Source organism: Sesamum indicum, linkage group LG3, assembly GCF_026168435.1.
Source record: "Sesamum indicum cultivar Baizhima isolate 11 linkage group LG3, ASM2616843v1, whole genome shotgun sequence".
Classification (NCBI taxonomy): domain Eukaryota; kingdom Viridiplantae; phylum Streptophyta; class Magnoliopsida; order Lamiales; family Pedaliaceae; genus Sesamum; species Sesamum indicum.
Window position 1 is genome coordinate 24,673,921 of NC_142659.1, and position 19,592 is coordinate 24,693,512.

The 19,592-nt window shown below is 35.8% G+C and overlaps 1 protein-coding gene across 4 annotated transcripts; it reads right to left on the bottom strand.

Annotated features, from left to right (window-relative positions):
* Positions 1 to 261: 261 nt before the first annotated feature.
* Positions 262 to 12,784, bottom strand: LOC105158687 (importin beta-like SAD2). 4 transcript variants are annotated; one of them, XR_847535.3, is made up of 24 exons: positions 12,478 to 12,784; positions 12,132 to 12,267; positions 11,463 to 11,550; positions 11,039 to 11,188; positions 9,157 to 9,319; positions 8,577 to 8,761; positions 8,296 to 8,469; positions 7,655 to 7,800; positions 7,431 to 7,554; positions 7,163 to 7,343; positions 6,668 to 6,827; positions 6,526 to 6,567; positions 6,315 to 6,433; positions 6,015 to 6,213; positions 5,013 to 5,144; positions 4,420 to 4,523; positions 4,164 to 4,343; positions 3,059 to 3,198; positions 2,831 to 2,970; positions 2,524 to 2,684; positions 1,885 to 2,011; positions 1,575 to 1,784; positions 860 to 921; positions 262 to 752 (listed from the first exon to the last, which is right to left on the bottom strand). XR_847535.3 is itself a non-coding variant. In XM_011075522.3 (23 exons), exons 1-22 carry the CDS (start codon positions 12,565 to 12,567, stop codon positions 1,618 to 1,620), a joined length of 3,108 nt encoding a protein of 1,035 aa, XP_011073824.1. In that variant the 5' UTR covers positions 12,568 to 12,784; the 3' UTR covers positions 262 to 752; positions 1,575 to 1,617. The 4 variants fall into 4 exon arrangements, 3 of the variants coding, with proteins under 3 accessions (XP_011073824.1, XP_011073826.1, XP_011073823.1); XM_011075522.3 differs by lacking the exon at positions 860 to 921; XM_011075524.3 differs by lacking the exon at positions 262 to 752 and having other exon boundaries at positions 779 to 921.
* Positions 12,785 to 19,592: the final 6,808 nt, after the last annotated feature.

Sequence of the window (19,592 nt, forward strand, 5' to 3'; positions counted from 1 at the left end):
TTCATTGTAATGCAGATGATCATGCATACATTCCCTACAAAAATGGTAGTAATAGAATCTTCTTCAAAAAGGGTCTAAAGGATAAACTACATAATATAAATATTGATCTCTTTTCAATATGGTAACATCATCCTTTGTAGCCATCAAGACTAGTAAGTCCATCGGTCCACACAATTGCCCATGTACCAATAGATGCAGATGATCTTGCATCTAGTGGGATTATTTCTTATTGGTCAAGAAGAAAACGACTCAATCAGGAAATATTGAATCAAAAACTACTAATACAAATTTGATGCTTTATGGATGGACATTTAAACAAAAACAAACACCTATTGCAGATGCCTTATGTTCAAACACATTAAGATGCTATTCACCGCATCTGAGCAATCATCCAATTATTCTGGACAGACATTCAATAGTTGCTGACAGGTTCATGGACCATAAATCAATCCTCAGAACCTTCCAAGCCTGAAGATGATTTTGCAACACTTGATCAATGACAACTACACTTTATAACAAGCATGACTTCATAGTTTCTGTTTTATCAACAAAATCAACTTCTTGCTGTGCGTGGGCCTAATCCAATGCCAACTCCATCCTTTCAGCAGTGTAACAATGAAAGATACCTACTGTGTTTTTTTAACTGGATTACTGGAAGCTTAGTGCTAGTGCAACTTCCTCAGCAACAAGTCGAATCCTGCTTCCTACTTCCCACCTAGCACTTAATTGATTCCTGCACAGACTTGAGCTCGCTGCATAACAAGAAGTACTTTTAAGGTGCAATCACGAAATTGGATTGTGGTGTTCTGGCATTTAACGGAGCAAAAATAATCATAGTTGTCAGGCACCAGTTACAGACCTACTCATTGGGCCGACAATTACCCGGAACAAGAAAAGAGCAGGTGAAAAGAGTCTTAACAGCTGGAAGAAACACAGGAGGTGGTCATGAATCAAATATTTAAACCCTTCCAACGTGATAACACAGGATAAAAGAATAAACTTAGTTTTACATTCCGCAGAAAACTCAACTATGCACCTCCAGAAAGATCAAAACCTCCCAAAACTAGAGGAACCAAAGTCGGTGAAAATAATGTATGCACAACAACATCCAAAGACGAAAATTTAGGACGCAACCCCTCCAAAAGAAAAATAAATTACAGCGATCAACTACCTATCCAAACGACTAACATGCATCATAACTTGAATGCATTTTACCCTCCACCCTAACCAAACAGATGGGTTCCTAGACAGTATAACTTCTACCTTGACATGAAACTTCCATTCGTATAAAAAAAATGGTACAAACTGCAGGACACCAAGGACCGACATGCTGGCAACTGACATCTTCTGATGTAGAAGAGCCAACTCACCAGATAACTTAATCAAACCCGGACCTGGGAAATCAAGGTTAGGAATCTGATTCCCCAATTCAGATCGCCTATCTTGAGGATTGCGACAAAAGCTGGGACCTGAACAGCCATTTTAGACACATCGATAACCAAAGACCACTGAAATGACGACCCAGACTCCAAGAAATGCAATCACTCTTGGTTTCTTTGAACATTATGACTAACCAAATTTGTGGAACTTGATTAATGAACCCTCAGGCTAGCAAAATCATGAGGCAGCAACAGCTGCTTCTGTGGCCTTGGCCACTTTTTCCTTTTCGATCTCTATTCTTCTCTGTTCAGCATGCTGAGCAACACCATTTGCAAGCGCCTGATAACGAAAATCAAGTGTCTGAGTGAGGTTTTGGAACCTCAATGGATCTGATGCTTGCAGAGCTACAAAACAGAAATTTGGGGATAAGACAACCATGTAAGAATAATCAACACTAATGAAATGCATTTAGGCTATACGGAAATACAAGAGCTAAAGTTTTACCTTTAATAGTGTCAACAAAGAAAACAAAAGGATCAACATCATCTATGGGTGATTGCAATTCTTCATCATCACTGAAATCATCATCCGAGTCTTCATCATCCGATTCAGTGGGACGGAAAGCCCTAGCCTGTATTCCACGTGATTTTATGAGTATAGTCATAAGAGACAAGATGTACAAAGAGAAACCATAAGAATTTAAAAAGCAAACCAAACAAATGCATAATGAGTTGACCTAGATAATATTCCAAAACGGTACTGACCTCCCTATATGATAACCGTGGAACATTCTATTATTTTCATAATCAGGAGCCAGAGAAGGGATAAATTTCAGTGCATGAACAAGCCCTAGTAATATGCATCAATCTTAAACTACAGGCAGAAAATCTAATCCTACTAATATCCAAATTTTAAGTTCTGGAAAAAGATAGTTGATCTCAAATCACTTTTTGCAAAAAGATTTCAAGAAAGTTGCAAATCCATGAATAAACACTGATTCAAGTTTTAATCGATGTTGCTTAATCTGAACAAACTAGAGAGAATATAAGGACCATAAATGCTATGCTATGCTATAATCACCAATCCCCTTATAAATCTTCACAGAATAGCTTCATCCAAATGCCTGAAGAAAATGATACTCACCCGAGCAGCCAATTTTTGAAGTTTATCGCTCTCAGCCTCATCTCCATCCTCATCAACCCCCATATCCTTGTCAGAATTAGCATCATCATCCTCGTCATCAGTTTGGGAATTCCCCATATCATCATCGTCTTCTCCCTCTTCCTCTTCCTCCTTAGCAGCCTCTGTTCAAATTGACAAAGTAAAATGATATATACACAAGGTAAATAAAACGCAAGAAATTGATGAACCACAGAGTTGGTCTGGTATTCATTTTTGCTGAAATATTTGAAAAATAAGGCGCATGTTAAAAGCATATAAAATCAACAACCTGCTAATTGATCCTTATAGGCAACAAGCAAGTCAAGTGTAGACTTGAAAACGCGCTCCAATGCTTCTCCTGGCAACTGATCAGCAGGGAGAGGCAACAATGATGTCAAGCCCAAACAACAGACCTTTTTATCATGCTCCCTGCAAACAGAAGGGCAACTTCCCACATAAGTATATATCCTTTTAGGAGAGGAAATAGCAATACAATAAAGCATCACAAGGAGCATACCTTTTAAAATTAGCACGCGCTCCACTTTTTTTAGTTTGTAGCAACATTTGGAACCAAAGGTTGAAAACTTCTGTGGCAACATTAAGCTTTTGCAGAATGTTGAGTGTCAATGACGCATTATAATACAGAGCATCTGCAACCTGTCAAAAGTCATCGTTGTCTCATTATCCAATGCTTGAACTCAGGCAATATCCATTTGTGGCCTCACACAAGAAAAAGAATTCGCAAAGAAGCGCATGAAAAAATCACACATAGTAATCGCTAAAGTCACTTCCTGCAGACAAATAAGCCTTTATAACCCTGCAAGTACGTATCACTCCTATATCCAAAGTAAGGTAACTCCACCACACAAAAATATAAAGCAAATCCTAAAGATTCTCTTCGTTCATAAACAAGAGCACACAGCATAAAAACACTACACTAGTAGCTAAAGATTGACATAGAACTCTCAAAAGAACAAAGATTTAACCATATAAACCACTGGCAGAAAGACTAATCAGCCAACTTGGAATAGAGTGGCCAAGCAAATGCGCCATGGCCTCAACCAAGAGGCAATGCAGAAATAATACCCAATGACTTCATGTGGAATTTACTCTACCACCCTCTCTAAAGTTAAAGAAGCCCAAGATGACCCAGGTAATATAACCATCCTCACAAAGAAGTGGAAACATATTTCAATAGAAGGAAGATGGAAAGGAACCTAGAACAAATTGAAAAGCTACAAGAAGAGGGAAGGAGAACCTAAAAGCAACCATTACAATGAAAATGTGAAAACAATGGTTTTTACAAACATGTCTAAAGAAGGCAAAACTAACAAAAAAACTGATCGGCAATTTTGAGTTATTATAAATGTATGCTTCCGTCCTTTCACCTTCCAAGCAATCCATTACCATGAAATCATTTGGTTAAGAATAAGAATTTAGTTGCTGAAGTCCGAAGTGATAGACAAATGAAATTGCATGTGAAGATGAAATGCGTTCAAAACAATTTGTCTCTGACACAATGATTTAAGTTCCCCAGCAAAGAGTATCCTCAAAGTTTGAGTACCATCAGAAGACTCCCATTAGCTAGGAATGCACTTCATATAGAAAAATCCATTCCTTACCACTTCAATTAAGAGGCACTTTAAATATGGTTTCTCAGCGCGACGCAGACGCTCCACAGTGATTCTTAAGTAAGGCTCAACCCAGTGATCAACCTGTCCCCTGCAGTTCTGGAATACTACCTGGATGAGCTTAGGTGCAGGCTCAATATCACTATCCTCCAGGTTTTTATCACCCATGACCTGCATGATTAGCACAGTCAGAAGTCATTCATTGGCTCAGTTTCTATTAGAGGCTGAATTTGACAACGAATCTCACTGATGAAATCATGTTCCAGAGGCTTTGCTGGTAATCTGGATCTTTGCATGTGAGAAAATGCGCAGTACTTCTGGATATATAGTTGTCCAATGGCACCAAGATATCTGAAATTTTCCACAAACCACAGAGCATGAGAAAATTTTAAAGAAGCTGATTCAACAAGTAGCCCTCGGCAGGTATATTACAACATGAATCCTTTTACATTTTAAAGATTCGGGCTAGGGGCACATAAAACAAAAACACATCAAGAAACCCCAAAAGTTGGACAACAACATAAATGAGGACCAGAGAACAGGATACAGTACATAAAAGTACCCCGAAAGCTTATTGAATTTCAAGAACCAGACCTTTCTTTCTCCCATAAATGATTTTACAAGAAAAAAAAACCTGAATATGCTCTTAGAAATCTACGTGTAATCATTGTAATTGGAAAGTGAATCAGATTCATCAATCAGAACACAGCCAAAGCTTCAAAAACATTTATATCATATAAACAATTAACATATTAAAGATGCAGAAGAAACAAGAAAAATTTAATACAACAAAGGAAAGGGTATTCCTGCAAAAGTAAAAATCTCCTTAATGATACGTACTAGGGAAAAAATCAATTGCCCAGTCAGCCAAAGCTTCCATCATTAATGGCCAGAGACTCCACATCTCCAGTGATATAGTGGGTGAGAAGAAAGTCATATAAGAGACGATCTCCAGAACTTCCTCAAAGACCTCTGCACAATTACATATTCATAAGAAAACCGAACATAATACTTACTGAAGTTCTCAGATGCTCTTTTGTTCTCTTCTAACAGTAATTTGACAAACTTTACACTATAAGCTTTATTTTCAATCAAACCTATACCCCACCATCCGACACTTTATGGATCAAGTTTACCACCTCCCAATTATCAAGTTCAATAAAATTTCTGGATCAGAGGCCAAAGGTATCTGGTTGTTCAAAAGCTATTAAAATCACAACAGAAGCAACCAAACTGTATACCTGGCAAAGTTGATTGATTATGTGGTAGGTGGGCATACAAAAGGGAAATCAAGCCTTGAAAAGTTCCTTCAATCTTACATCTCACAATCATACATCATTCATGAACTCATTTAACAAATAAAGTAGATATCAAGAAATGGTAATATGATGACGAATTTTTATATAGGAAACCATCTTTCGCAAGACAAACAATCTCATCTGCATTTGTGACATGCAAGATCCACATTTTTACTATCCAAAACAGTGCAAGTGTGATCAGAGCACAAGAATTCAACCTAAGCCTATCATATTGAAGCATTTTCAGGTGTAAACCTTTTGTGTTCATCCCTAGATCCTGTCAGAATCACAGAGAAAAGTAGACAAACTTCTTACTCCATCAAATGTACTTTATGTACGTGCAAGTATCCGTGATACTCATTGAACCAAAACTTCATTTCTTCTAATCAAGTACAACTATCTCCAAATTATGAGACTATTGTTCTAATCCAACAAAGATAGTAGGAAGTATGAATTTCAACAAATAATATTATAAGGAATGTCAAGCTCAAAAACAGCAAGGTAATTTATATATTGACAAAAAAGACAAAAATAGGCTAGCTACCCTGTCCATCTGTAGTCAGCATCCTACACATTATCGGCAGTAAAGTTGGCTCAATGTGTACAAAGAGATGGGGGAGTCTGCTGACTGACTCAAGGATTGTGCTAATGGCACGCAAGCAACCAACAGCAGCCAAGGCTCCAGGATCATCACCTTCCTCATCTGCTTCAGCAGTATTCATGCATTTCCAAAATGCAGCAGCCTGAAAATCAAAAGCACATGATACAAAAGAAATATATATATATAATATATATACACATAATCAACTCAAAATATTCAAATACTTGAGTAGACTAGTCTCACCAAATTCTGGCATAATCCAAGAGCATAAGGAGCCATCTCCTCTCCAAACTTGTCCACTATTGTCTCAAGAGTAAATACAAGATCTTCATTCTCAACTTCATTCATAAGTTTAAAGAACTCTGAGGGTAATTCAGAAGGGCAAAGAATATTCAGTTAGAATGCAGCTGTTCAACAAAGAGAACAAAAGAAAGGATTTTCATAAGATGAATACCATCAAGTAGTTGCGGAAGGATTGGTCGAATTTCACCCAAATCTGTACATCAAATAAATTGCCCGACTGAGCTTTAGGTCTACATATTAAAGTTCTGTAGCAGAGGTATCTCTAGAGCAACATAAAGTGAGGAAAACAGTACCATTGCAGGCTTCCACAAAAGAGCGCAATGCGAAGACAGAATCAACACGAACAGGAAGTTCTAGGTCACGCATCCCAGCAACAACACTGTGTAATGCTCTTCGGAAGTTATTCGGATCAGAGAAATTAATATGTGCATACTGCCCTGCAACCCATGCTGCCTAGATTGGGGATGTTTGAACAAGACAACAAGTGCATAAGCTCACAGCTCAAGAGAGCAGATAACAGAAAAGAAAGTTTGGTCAAAGTAGTTGAGCAGGATGAAAATTCTAAACTAATGTCACCATAACAAAACGAAGTCTCGTGTTCCCTTTAGGAAAGCCAAAAATCTTAACCTGAACTGTACAGTTTCCTGATACCTTTAGGAGTCAGAGAAAACAGTATGTTTTGAGAACTACCTCACCGACATATGGATCATGAGAAGTTAAAATATACATTACTTTACTACAAGTTAAATCAAAAATAAGGTAACACAAAAGAAATCAAGACCCCTTACCTTAGCTCTAAGGTGTCCCACAGGACTGCTGAACTCAGGGAACACATGTTGTACAAGCATGTGCTCTAGCTCAGATTTGTAGGGTTCAGTCTGCTTCAGTTTATCACATAATGCTCCAATTGCAAGAAGAGCACCATCTTTCTGCCTATAGGGCTTGTATTCTGCTGCTGCCTCATCATATCTAGTGTAGAATAAGCGGGTAGATTAACATCGTTCAAATATCAAATTCTTAATTCACATAGAAAATCTAAAATAACATGATGCATACCTCTTAAAAACCTCTACAATAAATAATAAAAACTTTTGGAGGTTATCCTTTCCACGTTTCCTAACCAACTCACTCACGAAATCCATTGCAGCAGTTCTAGGACTATATAAATCCTCAATTATGTCTGCGGAAAAATAAGAAGAAAATCAGATATGATTCCTTTGTTCAAAGATCAAGAAACATAAACTGAAGTAACTGAGATGAAATTGAGATTCTTAACATACCATATCCTTTCCTCACATACTCATGTGGATCTTCATCCCAGAGTCTTTGATCATTGTCACTGAAGCACATCAGCGGGAAGATGATTTCGAAAAGAACAACATCAAGTTTTGGTTGCAGCTGACTGTACATATTACTCTTTGGGATACTGCACAAGGAAGAAGACCAGAAGGAGCATGCGATATCATTAGAAACATCAATTGACATACTCCCTAAAAAATGATGCTAATGGTCTGTATAAAATATATATCTCTAGTTTTTTTATAAAGAGTGCCCTGCAAGAGTCAGGTCCAGAAACTATCAGGAGTGCCATCAGCCATGATACAGCAGTACTCCTGGAAATAGTCTAATGCAGTACTTTGTACTCCCAGAATACGGATACGGCTTAGATATGGGCAATTTACGTATTGGATACTACTAAGTACCCAATAATTGCAAGAACAAGAAAAAAGTTGGATGCAGCATGGGATACGTCCAGGCATTTTATGTTTATCTTTTAATCAGAAAATGATGGCCAGGTTGGCAACAATTGATCCATGGATGTATTCTTCACAATGGATGGGAAGGGGTTAAGAGGCATCAAATGACAAATGTGAGAACTATGTAACACTATCAGGGCAATATAAGATTTTATTACACAAACCTATTGCTGAGGTATTGCAAAATAAGATTGATTACTCTGTCTGGCAAATAGCCACCAGTACGGATCACATTCAACAAATTCAGATGACACTCCAAAATCTTCCCTGCATAATTCTTCTGGAACATTTGGGCAAAAGCTTTGTTATCTGGATTTTGAAGTTTCACATCCCCAAATCTGGTACAAATCAAGGAGAGGAGAGAATGTCATCAATTTAAATCAGGGCTATTCAGCAAATAAGCCCACATTTAAGGAGAGAAATACAGATATAACTAAGAACATACCGAGTATAAAGGCGGTTTAATATGTGGACTGTCCACTTCTTCACTTTCCACCATCCCCATGATTTTCTCAGTTCAGGATCAGCAGGTTGTCCTTCAACCGGAACAGGCCTTTCCAATATATTCAAGAAAAGGATCATCCAGGCATTGAATACATTTGGATCAAACAACTGCTTCGGGACCTCCAGCTGAGAACAGTTGCATACAAATTAGTTGAGGTCAGATGCAGCATACAGTTTTTTTGCTAAGAACTAAATGTGGAAAACTTGATTTCACTTATAGAACAAAATTTAGTATAATCTTTTCATTAAGACATATTACACCATTAGCTAGAACTGTCAGAACCCTCAGTTTTATAAACTAAAAGCATGGTGGTGCCTTGTGCATAAGGTTTTATGGAAAAGAATTTGACAATGACGAGAAGCATGCAAGACTTTCAATTACTCTATCATGCATAAGGGTTTTAATCATAATGATGCCTGTGAAAACTGTCATGCCATGTCGACACACTGGTGCTGTAGCCAACAAATTGAATGAAAAAGCACATATAACAAGCTTGAAAACTGCAGAAATATGAACATACATATATAGATGACCAGAATATTTTGCAAATCAGCTTGATCAAATCTGCTACTTCAATAGAAGGATTAACAATCTGAACAAGCCTGTTAAAGATGTTAAGCAAATGGGGGAAGGTTTCTTCAACAATGTGATGAACTGGTATTCTCTCCTCATCTGATTTAAATCTGCAAATTGTAAAAAATCAGGGGATGAGCACATAAGAAGTGTTATGTACATTAACTAAAGCACTGGCACACATAGAAGTTTCTTTTGGTAGAAACCCACAAGATTCATCACTTATCTCCATTGCCTCTTTTTACAATTACTGTTCCTGTGGTACTTAAAAGACTTTAATAAATATTTGTCTGTCAAAATATGAACTTCCACCACAAGGATCAACAATATCAAGGGTCGCAAGTACATGCTAAAAAAGACTAAACAGGTATCTTCAAGTATTTATGCTCAAACACCAGCTAGCTTGCTTCAGTATTATGTATCTCTTATGAGTTTATCTGTATGTGTTTGATTTGTACGTATTAATGTGTATTTTAAAATACATGCACAGTAACTTCAGTATTATCCTAAAACCAATGATTGTAGAAAGTGACAACAGCTTTTCTTTTCTGTAACTTTAACCTCTCATCCACCAGAGGTGCTTAGAATTGGTTGAAAAGAATATTAGTTTTACAATTGAAGGGACCGCAGCATGGAAGCGTAACAAAAGCAAACAGCTTTTAACTCCAACAAATATTGCATGAAAGAAACATTTTGGTCCTATAAGGAACTGATAATTAGGGAGTTGGAACACGCTTGAAAAACCAGTGCAAGCCTTTCCTTGTGACCAGGACTATAAGCTGAGTGTCAGTAATACTAACATATGTTGATACTTATGGATTGCAAGAAGATTTAATCGCAAAAGCCACCTTAATAAAAGGGGGCAAAGAGAATAATCAAATAGTTTCCCGGTTGATACATGAATGCGTCTGGCTTACACCACGAAGAATGGCGTTATGATTCTGGGCACTTGACTATAAACGTAGCCACAGTTTAACCTTAGAAACAACTTGAATAGTTCTTTAAGGTATAAACATCAAACTTTAGCAAGTGTAAGGAGAAAACAGCATCTTCATATTCACTAAACTCCTTATCTACAAGCATCAAGTGCACAACAGGTATCCCTTTCAAGAAGAACTGCAGTAATTTAAAATTAAAAACTTTTGAACCAGAGGTATATCTCATGCACACATAAGTATGATCCACTATCTACAAAGAATGTCCCTCCTTGATGTTTCTCCAGTATTTGGGAGGCTTCTAATATCCAAACTACAAGGATGCAGGTAAAAACATAATTTCATGTGCATTCTGCATTGTAAACATGCATTGGTTGTTGGGTGTTCAGGCAAAAATCAAGTCTAGATAATTAGTAGGTGAGTTCTACCCCTAGCCAGACTATCGTTCACGTCCACCTAGAGTTCTATTCACGCCCAAGACTTTGCCTAAATATCATCTTATGCATTTAGATGCATACCTATATATTGCAAAACCCCTTCGACGCTGACAGGAGGCATTACTCCTTGACAACCTAAGGTACAAGCACTAGTATGCATGAACAAATATACCAATTATAACAAACAAAGCAGAAGTAGAATAAGAGAAGCAAAGGCCTATGAGAAATTTATAGATCAGAAACAGAAATAAGGTAAAATGGGACTAGGGTCAACAGCAACTAACTCCAACCAAAATCCACAAATGATGAGTCACTGGACTTTGCAGACACGCACATGAAGAAGTAGGAGAAACTCTTAGTTCCCAAGATAATTTACAGTAACCATCAACATTAGTTACGGTTTGAGAAGCAAATAAGAGATAAGTGCTTCAAAAGAAAGCACTTTATATGAACTCACTCATATTTTCTGGAAAGGATCCTGAGGACAAATAAAGCTCCATAAACTTGTTGATCCTGCAAATTGTGTTTCACCCAGTGCAAAAGAGTTGGCCATTGTTCTGGGTAATCGGCATGTATAATTGTTTTCAAGCATTCACCCAGCTGTGCTCTGTTTATAACACCAGAAGACTTCACAAGTTAGTTAACAAAAGGTCATTCCTAACAAGATATTTCAGTTAGTTACGAAACAGCCAAGATATTCACTTGGCTGTTTAAACGCACATGAAGGACATAATCACATTGTAATGTCAAAAAGCATAGATTGAAAGCATGAATTTAGAGAAGCCTGAATGAACAAGCTGATTATACATATATGATAACTCTTTTCTGCATGAGAATTATCATTTGCACATTTAATAAATAAGAGAAAAATGTATTAATACCTCAAAAGTGGGGGAACTTGGGCAATGAAATTGAGAATGTTCTGTCTGACCACTTCCTTGTCATCAGGTAAGATCTTTGATTGCTCGCCTGTTACCAAACGAAATGTGAGGGCAGAAAAAGATCAGGTTCTGCCATTATCTAATTCTGACATCAACAAATAGAATTACAATAACACACTTGCATTAGCTAGTACCAAAAAGAAATATCTTAAAAACTCTGCAGTTACCTTCTAGGACCAAGCTGGCTCCCCAAAGATCACTAAATGCAAAACTATAATCAACACAGTAAAATATCTAGAAAAGAGAGCCTTGCAAATAAATGCACAATCTAATGAACAGGAAGACCTAATTCTTTATGCAAGAATTTTAAATCTTTAGCATATGATTTGTCTTCATGACTGTTAAAGACAGTTCTTGGCTTGTTACTGGAGCCTCTAAGAAGTCGATAGGAACTAAATATCATGAGAAGACCTAAAAATTAAATTTCTGGGCCCAAACACCAAATCACCAATTTATCCAGGAAAACCAGTCATCCAATAAGTCATGTACTCCATTGACCATCTCATACATCCCCAATCATCTAGAACCAAAAATGATACTCCTAACAAACAGGAACGTCTGACTCGCACTTTTAGCCAAGAACGTCCACTGATGCATGAATAAACTTACCAGGGTCATGAGGCGCCCAGTTTTTAGCAATGAAATTCTTGAAAGAAATGCTAGCCACCTGTCTGACGGCCATATCACAATTCCCTTCTACTATGATCTGCAGCAGCCTCACCAAATGCTGAGGCGCATACTGATACTGCAAGAATGCACCAACAAGTAACAAAATCAGTTTCACGTGACTTCACTCCTACCACTCCAGAAACAGGATTACACGATCAATCAAGAACTCTGAGAATTTCAATTCTCATGAAAGATTCATCATATTCCTTGCAACCTACTAACCCAAAAACCAAAAACAAAGAAAGAAAACCATAATTCCAGCGAAAGCAATCCTACATCCTAGTACCTGATTGAGACTATCTTCAGCGGCTTTCCTTTCACTCGGATTGGGACTAAGTGCACCCTGCAAGATAATCGCCAAGCTCTGAAGATCCATCTCGCTTCAACACTCCAATTCTCCTTCTACAAAAAAACACAAAAATCGGATAACCAACGGAAACTAAACCCCAGAAAAAGAAGGAATTCGACGGAACAACTCTTGCTGGTTTCTCTTTCTAGGGTTTAGAGAGACAAAACAGAGGAGGAGACTTGGGAGAGTGGAGAGGAGGAGAGAGATAGAGAGAGAGAGAGACAGCGAAGAATGTATGTGCTTGTTGAAGTATTTAAATGATTAGGGTTTAGTGAGGGTTGTTTAACTAACAGTATATTATATAATAATCCTATAGAAAGTAGGCCGTAATGTCATTGGTCCGGTTCGACTCCATCCCTTGGAGCCGCGACCTATCTCAAACCAATCTTCCCTTGACTACATATATACTACGTAATGTTGTTCCTATTATGGGTTATTTGCATCCACTTCCCCCTATTCTTAATTATTTCTACTTATTTATTTTTATTTTTGGACAAAATGTATAAAATTCTCCTGTGTTTCAAAAAGTATGCAAAAAATACCCTCCTGTTTTTAGAAAAAGCTAATTCTATTTTGTTTTAGTTAGCAAAAAACCACCATTCTGTTAGCAACTATTGAGAAGTGGAGGAGACACGCATTTACTGTGTTTGGAAGTCATTTTCTGCGTTCATATTTAATGATATTTTGGACTAAAATACCCTTCTATGGGTTTATATAACATACAAAGGGCTTTTTGGCCTATTTTATGTGTTCATTTTGTAATTTCTCACTTTAAAAAATAAATTAAATTTTGCCATATTAAATTTAAATTGAAATATTAAATTAAGTTATATTTAAATTCAAATAATTTTATAATTATTAATTATTAAATCTAACTATTATTTTTAATTAATTAAAATATATATTTAATTACAATAATTATTATTAATTAGCCAAAATTTTTAATCATTATAATTATTTAAAATATTCTTAATTAGCTAAAATATATTTTAATTAATATAATTAAAATTAATTAAAAAAATAAAAATAAAAGGAAAAAACCGTGATTTTCGCCCCTTTTTCGATAAGTTTCTGGCGCAATTCGGACTAATTTTTCACGGTCAATGGTACCATTCGAATCCTCTCTTCAAGACGATATTTTCATTCTTTCAATTTGAGTTTTCGTCAATCATAAAGAGTGGGCTCAACTCACGACTTTCGAACATATTTGTCGTCGATTCGTCTCCGTCCGGTCGAATCTCACTCTCAAACCACCACCATCAAACTCGTCTCTTCAAGACGATTCTAACTAGACTGGCCTCACTCAATTTGGTAAAGAATTTACAGAGATACGGTGATTTTAATAATTTTAGCCGCCGGCGACGAGAATTGGGGGGATGCCGGGGGTGTTGGGGATAGGGTGGGTAGTTAGTTTTTTTTTTAAATATATAATAATAATATATTTTTAAAATTTTAAATTATTTATATATAAAATAAGTTAAATAATTTCTTGAATCTAGACTTTTTATTTTTTTAAAATCTAACGGTTGAGATTAATTAATTAGATCTAACGATCAATATTTGATCAAATCAAATCCAATAGTCATTAATATAAGAAATAATATATAATAAGTAAGGGTATAACTGTCATATTTTTAAAAAAAATTAACACCGTTAGTTGAATGTAATAGAGATGGGACGATTGAGCTGAGTTTTACAAAACAGAGGAGCTTTTAGCCTATTCTTATAACAAGAGGGTTTATTTTGCAAACTTTTTAAAATGCAGGGGTGTTTTATGCATTTTGTCCTTTATTTTTTATAGGGTTTTTAACCAACTTACTGCGCCGTTCCAATCAATCGATCCAACTTAAATCGTACCATAATTAGTGAGCTAGGATTTGGGGTGGGTTGATAGTGGACTATAATTTACGGACACTTCAAAAAATTATTTAGTGCAGTGTTGTATCTAACACGTATTGGACAGGAACACGACTCGAATACAGCATCAGTGTGTTCGAAAATATAAAATTAAAAAAAAAAAAAAAGGAACGAGGAATCTCTAAAAACCCCACTCACCCATGCTTTCCTCACCAAGGAGGAGTCCAACTCTCCCTTAACTTAGAAAAGGTCAAACTCGGATTTTGGGTAATGTTTTAATGGACCAAGATCATTTAAATTGAATTTAATCACGCCAAGATCTAATGATCTCTAATTAAATCTAATTTAATTATAAGTCCATTTAAAATCTTTATACCTTTTAATTCAATTCAAAGAAGCAACCTCACTCCCTTTCATTTTATAAATCTAATGTATAGATACCAAGCCTAATTAAATTACTCCAATTAATTTAAAATGTCAAACCTAAAATTTAATTAATCCAATCAATTAGATTTTGGGTCATCCATCTAATGAATTAGTCTACATAAATAATCCAATCATTTATGCTCTTTAAAAATTAATTTAATTTAATTTAATTAATTCCCTTATTTTGAAATTAATTTCAAATTAAGTTCATCACTTTTCAGTGATTAGTGTGTGACTCTTTAGATTCACCCTCAACTTCACTTGGGCATGTGACTAACACAATTAATTAAATTAAATTTAATTAATTATTTTTAATTATCCCATAGCCAGAAATGTACTTTATCATGTATGGTTGTCTAACAACAGTCCATCGCACTAGAGACTAGATAAATAATGCCTTGAGCATTTAGGCTCTTGAGTTCCATATGGATATCATCTTTCGACCTTAGTTTTAGGGTATAAAATTGGGCCTCGGTTCCTATCCTAGACTAGGTCGTTATGCTTAATACTCAAGACATCGTTATCTCTACTACTCGACATTGAAAATCTATCCCTATTCAATCAATCACTATAGCCACATATTTTAAAAACTATAACGAGTCTTAAAATGCATGGGAGATATCATTATCACATTCTGATAGGGGAAGGATTCTATCTTGGAACCCACCGTCCTCACTGAACATTCTGATTGCACTGGATAAGGCTTATAATGATTATACGATAGACACGGTCATCTCTTGTCAGATTCAAGATACAATCATTATGTACGTGTGATTGCCATGGTTCATCAAGTTTGAAGACTACTCCCGTACTATAGAAGTCGGAAACTCTTATCATACCGACCAAGGCATCAAAGCTTCCATAATGATAGTTCTCACGAGTCAGTGCAACAACCTCGCCAACTGACCCACCAAAATTGCATAAATGACCTACGTCTCCGACCGATGAAACACGGCACTGCAATTTTTAGTGCAAGTCTCTACGGGACTCTCGATGCCCTAACTCGAGGTACTTGATGTGGAATATTTCAGACCCATACCTCAAAGCTGGTTTAATAGCTATCATTCAATGCATAACCCAACTGCATGGATTGTTCCTTTAGTTTGTACACTTTTTTATGACGTTAAGTAAGTTCAATATTTAATATAAGTAAGCTAACAAGATAAATGCCATAAATGAATACTTACTTTTATTCATATAATATTACATTACATCTTTGAAATTGTCAAAATAGATAAACCCTAATCTAATGGGCTTTATGATCACCTATTCTGACAATCTCCTATTTAACTTTAAAGCCAATCACCCATCATCCTCAAACCTATCTTTTTAAAATGTTTAGTATGAGCAATCTGCCATACAAGCTTGGTCAGCAAATCTGCCTTGTTATCTGTTGAGCTGACTCAATCATTCCAAACATCATCTTTACCCACCATCTCTATAGGAAGATGGTAGCATCTAAGAATATATTTAAACCGCTAATGAGATATCGGTTCCTTCACTTGTACTGCCACCCTATTGTTATCACAGAAGATAAGCACTAGCTTGGCAGTGATAGTCACTACACCTAACTCTTGTATATAGTTTTTCATCCAAACGGTCTCCTCAGTTGCTTCCAAAGCTGCTATGTATTTAGCTTCTGTGGTGGAATCAGTTGTGCTCTCTTGCTTGGAATTCTTCCAAGCAACTACTCCATCGTTAAGCTTGAATATGGACCCTGACTGAGATTTGGCATCATCATCATCACCAAGAACATATCTTTGGCCTTCCTTAGGTACCTAAGTATAGTCTTGACGGTAGTCCAGTTTGCTTCTCTGGGACATACTTGATATTTGCTTGCTGCTCTCAAAGCTTAAGGAACATGAGGCCTGGTAAAGTGCACACATACAAAATGCTACCAACAGCAAAAGGATAAGGAACGTCCGCATCCTTTTCAGCTCCTCATCAGTATTAGGAAACTGCTTATTGGACAACTTAACTCCATGCCTCATGGAAGGAATCCTCATTTGGAGTTTCTCATTTTGAATCTTATCAAGGTTTTCTCAGGATATGATTTTTAGGTCATTCCTAACATCATCTTAGATATATCCCTGTAGATCTTGACACCAGGGATGTAGGAACCTTACTCAAATCTTTCATGGAGAATTGAGTGGACAATCATGCTTTAGTGTAATCTAACATATTAACATCATCTCAATAAGCAAGATGTCGTCCACATAAAGCACAAGGAATATAATAGAGCTCCCATTGACCTTCTTGTATATATAATTGATCAATTCATTTTTTATGAAATCCCTAATGACTTCATCGAAAAATATATACTCTAGCTTCGGGAAGCTTGTTAGAGGTCATAGATGGAGATCTTTGAAAATTACAGACCTTATGCTCTTCTCCAACTGTCATGAAACCCTCCAGCTAATCCATATAGATATCTGCCTCAAGAAATCTATTAAGAAAGGTTGTTTTCACATCCATCTATATATTTCATAGTCATACCATGCAACTATAGCAAGCATAATCCTAATGGACTTGGTTATGACTTTAGGCGAATAGATTTCTCAAAATCAACCCCAGGTCTCTAAGTATAATTTTTTGCCACAAGCCTAGCTTTGAAGGTTATTACCTCCCCGTCAGCTCCAAACTTACATTTGTAAATTCATTTACAACCAACGGTCTTAACACCCTTAGGTGGCTCCACCAAGGTCATAACCTAATTTGAACTCATGGAGCCCATTTTGAATTTCATGACCTCAAGCCATTTACCCAAGTCGATGTCTGGTTTTGCTTCTCTATACATCTTTGATCATTATCCAACTAACCAGTCATACCTAAAAACCCATACCTCTCAAGAGGTTATTGTAAAGATGACCTATGGAGGACTGGAATATCATACGAGGGAAGAGTGGGCGCAGATGATGTGGTTGCATCCGATTGAGGTGCCTCACTTGATTTCTCAAGGAGTAACTCATCACATCGGGTATCCGCTGAAAAAAGAAAACTCTTTCCAAGAATACTGTATTTCTCGAGACAAATACCTTTTGCTCAAAGGGATCATAGATTAATACCACGTAATTTCTTCAAATAACCAATAAACCTGGACTTAGACCTCGAATCCAGTTTGTCTCCCACTAGTTTCTTGACGTGTGCAGAGTTACCCCACACTTTCAAGTATTTGAAGGAAGCACGCTTACCATGCCATATCTAATATCACATCTGGGGCCACAACTTTAGACGACGCTATGTTTAATAGCTTCGTTCTTATCTCATGCCCATACTCCCAAAAGGATAAATGCAGTTCGGTAAAATTCATTATAAATCAAACCATGTCCAACAATGATTCCTCCTTTCAGACATGCCATTTAACTAAGGCATCGAGGGAGGTTTCCATTGAGAAATAATACCGTCTTCTTCAGGTAATCTCAAACCTCACCACTTAAATACTCACCACCTCAATTCGACTGAAGGACTTTAATTTTGCGATCAGTTTGGTTCTCAACTTCAAAATCTAAACTCTTTAAACTTACCAAATGCTTCAGGTTTGTACCTTATTATATAAACATAACCATACTATCAATGATCATCATTAATGAAGTAAGAGAACCCACCTCTAGCATGTGCATTTAATGGGCTACATACATCTGAATGGATTAAATCCTATAGACTACTAACAAGCTCACTTTATCCAATAAAAGGTTGCTTAGCCATATTACAACAATGTGATGAACTTTTTTGTGAAAATTGTTTGAATTTAAAAATTTGCCCACAATAGTATCAAGTTATAATATCGATAAATAATATTTTCTTTATATTTTTTAGGGTAAATTACAACAAACTCATTTGAAATTTGGCTACAAATACCTCATTATTTAGAAAATTGTCAATATTCTCTAATATTTTATGAAATTATATAGTCTTTGAATAAGAGTCTAGAAATTCCTACTTTGCTCTTGCTACTCTTCTCTTTTTAAAAAAAAATAAAAATTCTAAAAAGAAAATGACGATATGGATTTTTCTTCTTGCCCTTCTAGTCCATAAAAATATTATATTTTTTTGTAAAAAATAAATATAATTATAATTCATAAGTCAAGGACATTTTGGCCGCTCACTACAGAAAATAATTAGAAACCTAACGAAAACTAAAAAAAAATGAGCTAATTATTGGATGAATATGAAATTCAGGGACTAATGATAATGTTCTAAAAAAGGAAAACATTTATAATTATATCAAATTTTATGAGAGCTTATCGTAATTTACCATACTTTTTTAACTATGTTGCTCAATTATACAGCAAACATACTTTTTCCCCACAATTGTTAAAGTTTTTTCCTTCTTTACTCCTCATTCAGTCCTCAACTCATTCACCATCCATAAGTAAATTTACTACATTTGTCAGACCCAGATACCAATTAAGAAGACGTTTCGTTAAGAATATTTGAAAAATCTTATAAGCGCATATATTTTATAAAATATTTTCAGTTAAAATGTATTTTACTTCTCTATGTTTTGTTGAAAAGTGAACTCCTTTATATTTTCAACCATCTGTATTTTGTAAAGTTTAGCAAAAAACACACATTTTGTTAGTAATTAACTTAAGGTGCATTACACACGCTCCTTATGTGTTTGGGGATTTTTTTTTACTATTTTTGATATTTTTTGGTGTTTTTTATTAAAATGCCTTTATGATATTTATATATTTTACATGTATATTTTTTTACTTATTTTTTAAATAATTTTTTGTATTTTTCATCTATCTAAAAAATAAAATATT